The 8,381-nt window shown below is 49.6% G+C and overlaps 1 protein-coding gene across 1 annotated transcript in view; it reads right to left on the bottom strand.

Annotated features, from left to right (window-relative positions):
* LOC101761541 (probable histidine kinase 6) overlaps positions 1-1,893 on the bottom strand; it is a 5,989-nt gene extending 4,096 nt beyond the window's left edge. The window contains exons 1-2 of the mRNA XM_022828834.1: positions 1,335-1,893; positions 195-464 (exon numbers count right to left, since the gene is read on the bottom strand). Coding sequence (XP_022684569.1) covers positions 195-464; positions 1,335-1,610 — 546 coding nt within the window. The 5' untranslated portion in view covers positions 1,611-1,893. The remainder of the gene's footprint in view (positions 1-194; positions 465-1,334) is intronic.
* Between the last annotated feature and the right edge of the window lie 6,488 nt (positions 1,894-8,381).

Raw genomic sequence — 8,381 nt, 5'->3', positions numbered from 1 at the left:
GTGAGCTGCTTCCATGTTTTTTTTCTCCAAACGAAAATGGGGTTGTCCTCCTCGCTCTCCCATACTCCGCGTTACGCAACATGTTTCACAGGACTTCCGTTTTTGAAGAAAAAACAATTCCCTTCACTGTGGAACACCAAGACTGCGAAAAATACCCACCTCCCCCCACCCCCCCCCCCCCCACACACACACACTGAGTACGATGAACCATCATGTAGAAGTAATCTTACCTCTCCAGACATCATGTCGATGCGTGCAAGGTAGGAAACCGTATCCTGGGAGAAAATCACTGGGGCGTATTCAATTTGGGGAGGTGCAAGCTCCCGCTTCATCGTATTCATAATCCATCCCTGCTGGCTTTCAAACATTTCCCTCTCATGATGGAAAACACGCTGAGCATATGCCACACCAGTCAGCAGTGGCCGCTCAAATGATGTCCTTCCCGTGTATTTTGCAAAAGTTTCCTGTAATGAACATTATCAAGGGAGCCAAAATAAAACACTGAGCAGTAATATGATACATGCTGTAAGAATCAACGGAAAAATGCACCACATTTTATTTTGTAAGAACCGACAGAATATGACTGACCGCAACAAAAGTAAAAGCGCCCATAATTGGTATGGTTTTCACAAAAGGAATACAGCTGTGACCCGGAACCAGATTAGTCAAGGCCATTACTTTCATACGAAAACATGTCTTCAAAAACCATTGTGCGGCACACCTAAACCATAGGCAAACCAACAAAAGGGGGGAGGAACGAGCTGTAAAATGAAGAGACGCCTTTAAGGATCAATGATCCAATCAAGAAAAGAAAAGGCAGAGACCACTGCATATTATAATTCATCTATGCGACAGTGACCTTTCTAAATTCTAAGCATAAACTAAGGAATCAAAAGGTTGTAGAAAAAGCAACCAAATGGTTGTCAAAAGAGAGCCCAGATGGTTTCCTAACGAACACACTAACCACTCTATTACTAACAAAACAATGCGCCACCCACCTAATAGTTCAGTTCAGCGACGTCTCTAAGCACAAAAAAAAAAACCCTCCAACCGCCGCAGGAATGGACCTTTTTTTTCTGAGATGATGAACAGCACCTGTCCCAACCCACCAGAGCAATCATGTCGCGCTAAACGACTAGTGCCGCAACGACTGTAAGCGTCAACAAACCACGAGGCATCCTAACTTTTTTTTTCTCATCCTTAAAAAAAAAAGCGAGAGACAGGAGGAACAATTTCTAGGATCTCAGGGATCCGCCGCCGCTGCTAAACGATTTGATACAGCAGCAGCAGCGGAGGCAATGGTGGAGAAGAAAGGCGAATGCTCACGAACCAACCTGGTCGATGGCGGAGGGGAACTTCTCGAAGTGGAATGTGGAGATGAGAATTGCGAGCGCGTGGACGTGATTGACGGTGACCCCGAACTGCTCCTGCAGCATCCTGGCCCTCTCCTCGCACATGCTGACGAGCCGCTCCTCGGCGCGGTCCAAGCTCTCCCGGCGCAGGTGCCAGTGCATCGCCGCCGAGCACGCCACCGCCAGCAACACCCACGCCGCCGCCACCAGCCCCCTCCATCCCCTCTTCTTCCTCGCGCCGCAGTACTTGCCCCCCATCCCCTCCTCCGTCCTCCTCCCAAATCTACCGCCGCTCCCGCTCGTCCTCTCCCTCCTCCTTCCCCCGCCCAATGCCCACCATATGCTCGCCGAACGCGCCGCGCTAGCCGCCCAGAACCACCACCAGGCTCCCCTCCTAGCGCAAAGACACTAGCAGCAGGCAGCAGGGAGCAGCAAGCGCGGCGCGGGAGACTAGAAGGCTGGAGCAGGGGACGGGGGCGGGGCGGGGCGTGGGGGTGGAGCTTCTCAAAAGAGGCGAAGCTTTCGCGAGTTCCCAGCGGCGACAGCTCTAGATCGTGCTTCTCCATTACGACTAGCTGCTCGCGGGCATTAACTAATCCGGCCACGGTACCCGAGCACTCCCCCCAAGCTTTCCCTTTATTGCCTCCACTCCCCGGCCGCAACACGTTGATACACTGCGCGAGCCGAGCTCGCCTCCCGCTAATCAACAAAGCGCGCGGCCGACGGAGGGAGGAATCCCGGCCGCTTTTTGCAGCAGATATTCGGGACAAGCGAGCGTGGCGCGCCCGCAATTAAGACGCCTCCCGCAACAGTGGAGCCGCACTAATCACGGCGGGCTAATCAACGTGTGCGGTTGATCGCGACTGACTGGCCCTGGGCCTAAAGCAGTAAAGCCTAGCCTCAGCGGCGGTATCGGCGGAGCGCGGCGGTGACCGTGGCGGTGGAGGCCGGGGACCGGGAAGGAAGGAAGGAGAGGGTGAGGAAGGAGAGGCGAGGGCGTTTAAAGCCATGTGCGCGCCGGGCGGAGAATTGCCGCATCTGCCCCCGCCCGCCGGTTTTCGATTTTGTTTCTTCCTGCCGTGCGGCGCGAGCGCGGGGCATTTCGGGGAAAGGAGGCGGTGGCACGAGTACCGCAGAAGCAGGGGGAGCGGGGCTGCGGGGGCATCTGCTGGAGTGGCGATCGGCGCGTCCCTCCGTGGACCCGGCGCATGGGGCCGGGTCTGCCTCTGCGCCCCGCCCCGCCCCGCCAGCGCAGAGTCCATGTCAGCCGTTGAAGACAAGCTTCGGTCAAACCGTCGCTGCTTCCCTCCTCCGCGGAATTAGGCCCGGCCCATGCCTATTAGCAGCGGCTCGCCGGCTCGTAGTACTGTAGCAGCAGCGGCCATCTTTGGCGGATTATGTCTGATCCAGAGGCCCTGCACGTGTGCTCAAAGCTGTATACTTTCCGAGTGGTGATTTTCTGGAGGCTGAGGTAGGATCGCGGCCATCACGTGTTTGGCGCGCTATAGTTGATGGAAAAGACGTTTTAAGGCAGGGAATTATCAGAAAAATTGGTTCAGGTGAGTCAACTAATATTGGAATATAAACCGGCTATCTAGGGATGGTCTTATGAGACCTGTGTGCTGCGAAGGAGATTGCCCCGCAGAAAGTCAGCGAGTTGATTGATCAATCGTCGAGAGTGTGGAACAAGCAGTGCAGAAATTCTTTATCCCTGTGGACAGTAAGGTGATAGGGAGTATTCCTCTTGCTACATTGACATAAGAAGATTTCTGGGCATGGCACTATGAAAGTTGGGTGTCTTCTAGGGTCGATCTGCGTATAGGATGCTGGTGTCTTCTCGGTTTGGTGAGAAAAGAACAACTTGGCTAAATCACTCGGCTCGAAGATCGGACACTAAGTCAAAAGAAAAAGAATGGTTAGAGCTATGAAAGGTGAGGGTGCCATTGAAGGTGCGGGTGTTCTTGTGGAAGCTTTCACGTCAATCTATTTCGACTGGAGATGTGCGTAACCAGAGGAACATGTCACCTAATAGTTCTTGTTCAATCTGCGGTGACACGGATTCGCGAAAACATTCGCTACTAGACTGCTTTATGTCAAAAGGAGTATGGATATTGGAAAAAGTTCTTATGCCAAGTACATGAGATAGACGCACGAGCGTGGCTTGCGATAGTTATGAAGCACCTTGCACAGGACAATTTAACTCGGGTTGTGGTGCGACTCTAGGCAATATGACACGCCACGCGCAAAGCGATTCACGAGAACATGTTCCAGAACCTGTTGTCGACTCACTGCTTTGTGAAAAGGTTCGTTGCTAAGTTAGAGCTGGTTAAAAATGTGGGGAATGTTGGGCAAATGGATAAGGTTACGGTACCAAAGTGAATTCTGCCTCCATAAGGGTTCACGAAGATAAATGTGGATGCTGCAACATCGAAGAACTCCAATTTCTCTGTAGCTCGGCAGCTATAGCGCGTGACGGAGGTGGCAACTTCTTTGGCACCTCAGCTCTAGTGTTGGAAGGTATCGTCGATGCTGAAATGGTGGAAGCAATTGGCTGTCGGGAAGGCCGACAAGTGATTTCTCGTTGCAGGAAGCATTCTGGAAAGGGGATGAAACCATATGGCTCTATAATACAATGGTTCTATAATACAGGAGATTAACTCTGAAGAAGATTTTTCGGAAGGGTTGAGTTCATCCATGAAGGTAGGCAATCCAACGTTGATGCACACACAATAACTAGAAGTGCTTTAGGAAGATGTGTGTGGTTTTTACTCATATTCAGTTTAATAAAGGGTGAATTAAAAAAAAAGCAGCGGCCATCTTTATCTTCGAGCAGTCTGATGGCACCCTTGCAGTAATCAATAAACTCTAAATTCTCTTGTAGTACTAGTACCAGCAGCAATAAGTTCAGTTCCGACATGGAGAAAAATCTGGAGTGTTTTTTTCCTTCTATAAATAAAACAATAAATGGAGCGAGGAGCATGAACTCAAGCAGCCGTAGGCCAAGTACTATTGGTACAGGGGACCTCCCAACCAGAAAATAGCAAGGGCATCCTTACGAAATCACGCGGGAATAGCAAGCCGCAAGCGGAGCTGTAGCAATTGCAGAGGGAGGGGCGCAGTACACTGGCGCCTCGCTCCAGAACGGACGCGATCCTGGATTTCATGCAGCCGGTACGCCGTCCTCCTCCTCCAGCCGCAGCAATGGCTGCTGCCACTGCCAGCCATGGCTACCCCCGGCAGGGGCTCTGTTCCGGCTCTGCCCGGTGGCCAAGTACGCAATAACTGCTCCTGCTGCAGCTAGCTCCTAACCACGCACGCGCTCCAGCTTCTCCTTGCCGCTACTGTTGAAGAGGGAGCTGGAGCTGGAGCTGCTGTAGTAGCTCTCATCATGGGAGTACTGTGCTTCAGTGATCGGGCACGTAGGGCCGCCCGCCGCCTCGAATGGCTCCGGGAGTCAACCGTGCGCTTGCTGCTTTCAAGTTTTCAACACGCCGGCTGACGCCAAGGCTTCCCTAGTCCACGGGCATGAGCTCATGCACGCACTCAGTCATCACTCATCAGTGGGTTTACTTTTTAGTTGTGACGGAGCTGATTATGCAGCTGATTAGCTCCGCCTGTGCTTACGGTGGAAGTTACTAGTATATATTACTACTTGGATTTCTCGAGACGGACGGTGAAACATTTCAGTACGGCTGTGGTTTTTTCAATCTGTCAATGCCTGGAGTACGCACGTGTAGGCTGGAACTGTACCTTCTATGATAACTCAATGGGAGTGGGAGGTGCTGGAACACGACGCAGTTGGGTCACTGATATGTGGGATCGGATCCACGTGTCAGTGACTCAAGAGCAACTCTAACAGGATTTTTTTGGGGAGGGCTTCTCACGCAGGGCTCCCCGTGCGGAGAGCCGGAGCCGCGGATCTATTTTTTTTCTCCGCCATACAGTCTCAAAACGGCTCCGACTCCTTTTGTGAATGTCAAAAATGGCTCTGGCACTGTAATCGTTTGGTGCGGCTCCAACTTCTCCGTGCTTCGGTGAACGTGCGGAGCCGGAGCCTGAGCCCTCCCAAGGGAGCCCCTACTAAAGATGAGACTCGTCCGTTGGAACAGGATGTACAATGGCAGAGATTAAAACACGTTAAGGTCTCCCCTACTAAAGATGAGACTCGTCCGTTGGAACAGGATGCACAATGGCAGAGATTAAAACACGTTAAGGTCTCCTTTGAACGGAGGATTCACATAGGAATTATGTAGGATTGAAATTCCTAAGGATTTTTTCCTTTAGCTCCCTTTGGAACACAGGAAAACGAAAGGAAACAATCCTATGGAATGCTATCCTATGACGTGATTCCACGGAAAATTAGCAATGGTCGGACCTCCCGGAAAAATTCCTGACGGGAACTCACTAGACACTGGCTCCTCTTGGCGCCACCTTTGGGTTTGACGATAACATGCTTTGCTTCTCAATGACTCTCGAGAGAAGGGAAACGGATAGAACGTTAGGAGCAGCGAGGCCTACAGTCTTTAGGAAAGAGCTCTTTGACTTCGAAAAAATAATCCAGGTTTACTTTTTCCTGTTAGCATCTTTATTCCATTTTCTCAGTTTATTTTCACTATATTTCTGCAATATTGAAGGTAATATGTTTCATTTTGAATTGCAAACATCTAACTTGTATAAATTGGGACATAAAATGGTGCGTAGGTCTCGAATTCCTGCGTTCTTCCGTGGTGTTTCCAAAGGACAACCTTGTCTTTTCCCGAGTTATTGATTCCTAAAGAATTACACATGCATGTCATCTCAAAACTGTTTTCCTTAATATTGTTCATTTCAAACTGCTGATTTGTTATGAGAGAAAAATATTATTTAGTAGCTGATAAGCTAACTGAATAAGCTGAAGAGGTTGCTTGTTCATGCGCTTTTCCTATCCTGCCTGCGAAGGGGGCCTGAATAATTGAATTGGAGCATGCAGCACTATGAATTAAGGCCTTGTTTAGTTGGGGAATTTGGGAGGTGCCAAATTACTGTTACAGCACTGTAGCACACTGTAGCGTTTCGTTTGTATTTGTGAATTATTGTCCAAATATTGACTAATTAGGCTCAAAAGATTCGTCTCGCAAAGTACAACAAAACTGTGCAATTAGTTTTTAATTTCATCTACATTTAGTACTCCATGCATGTACCGCAAGTTTGATGTGATGGAGAATCTTCTTTTTGCATAGTGTTAAAGTTGGGAGTTGGGAGTAACTGGCCTTGTTTAGTTAGGGAATTTGGGAGGTGCCAAATTACTGTTACAGCACTGTAGCACACTGTAGCGTTTCGTTTGTATTTGTGAATTATTGTCCAAATATTGACTAATTAGGCTCAAAAGATTCGTCTCGCAAAGTACAACAAAACTGTGCAATTAGTTTTTAATTTCATCTACATTTAGTACTCCATGCATGTACCGCAAGTTTGATGTGATGGGGAATCTTCTTTTTGCATAGTGTCAAAGTTGGGAGTTGGGAGTAACTAAACATGGCCTAAACATGGCCTAACAAATGAAGTGACATGATGCTCAGGTTCTCTCCTCTCCCTCTCTTTCACCCTCCGAAGTCTGACCGAAGGGTGTGTGACGAGGCCTGACACGCTGCGGCCTGCCGGCCCTGCCGCGCTGCCATCCGGTTTTAAAATTTCCTATCACCGAGCAAAGTGTTATTACTACATGTACTATACTCCAAAACCACTCCTAGAATCTCCCATCTTTTCTCGCGCAGCCTTTTGTCCAGCGGCAGCTAGCCTCCCCTTTTGTTTCTTTCTTTCCTTCTTCTTTCTTCTGGGTCACCTCCATTTGATTTCATTTTCTCCCATGGCACCTGCCACTGGACTATTGCTTTTGCGCCTTGGACGCGAGCAGTGACCTGATAAAGATGCATAGGGATGGAGCCCCGAGCCATGGCCCCCATGGAGATGGAGGCAGGGCGTCATGATTGAAAAAGGCCCCTGCGCATGCACCTGCCGATGCATGCATGGCAGTATGACCCAGAGTGTGAGAGGGAGGCGAGCCTCTCTTGCCACCGGCAAAAGCTCCTTCCAGTTCAGGCTACGCCCTCGCTCCGTTTCTCTACTGAAGACCAGTAGAAGAAGCCAGCGGCGAGGGCAGGCCGCTCATGGCGTAGGGTGGAGCCGCTGTAGTTGGCTGTAGCAGCTCAGGTCAGCGTGTGGTACGATGCTCTGCTGCTGCCATCTGCTCAGTCCCATCAGAAAGGCTTTCATGTGATGCCAATATACTAGTGTTTTTTTCTCTCTTTTTTATCCCCCGTTTCCTTTCCTTCCCTTCCCTGCCACGACTATTACCACTTCACCAGTAAGGTTTTGCTGTACTACAAGTATATTAAAGGGCTGTTTGGATACGAGGTGCTAAACTTTAACAGTGTCACATCGGATGTTTGGATGCTAATTAGGAGGACTAAACATGAGCTAATTATAAAACTAATTGCAGAACCTTGTGCTAATTCGCGAGACGAATCTATTAAGCCTAATTAATCCATCATTAGCAAATGGTTACTGTAGCACCACATTGTCAAATCATGGACTAATTAGGATTAATATATTCGTGTCCCGAATTAAACGCCGGCAGGGCAATGTACAGATTAAGAGGAAAAGCATAGCCCTCATAAGAAGAAGGGGGAATCCGACTTTACATTGAGAAGGCCTGAAACCACGTGTCTAACAGTACTTTAATAAAGCCGCGCCTAGCTTCCTGTGTACCTTGAGCATTCGGGGAGGGCTCGAGGATAAGTAACGGATGAAAGAAAAGAGAAAAAAACACTATAAAGAGGAAAGGAGGAGAGCGACATAACTGACAGATGAGCAATTGCCGGCCGAGGTCCTCGATAAAGCGCAGCTGACCAACACAGCCGTTGACACGAAAGAGCCAAAGCACCAATGCCCGAACGCCCGCGCATGTTGACTGACCTGTCACCCGAGCCGGTAGAACGAAGAGTCGAAACTGGGGAATACGCTAAGGGGCAATAACGAAATGAATTCCGA

Source organism: Setaria italica, chromosome I (genome assembly GCF_000263155.2).
Source record: "Setaria italica strain Yugu1 chromosome I, Setaria_italica_v2.0, whole genome shotgun sequence".
NCBI classification, from domain to species: domain Eukaryota; kingdom Viridiplantae; phylum Streptophyta; class Magnoliopsida; order Poales; family Poaceae; genus Setaria; species Setaria italica.
This window is presented reverse-complemented; position numbering and strand designations above follow the sequence as displayed.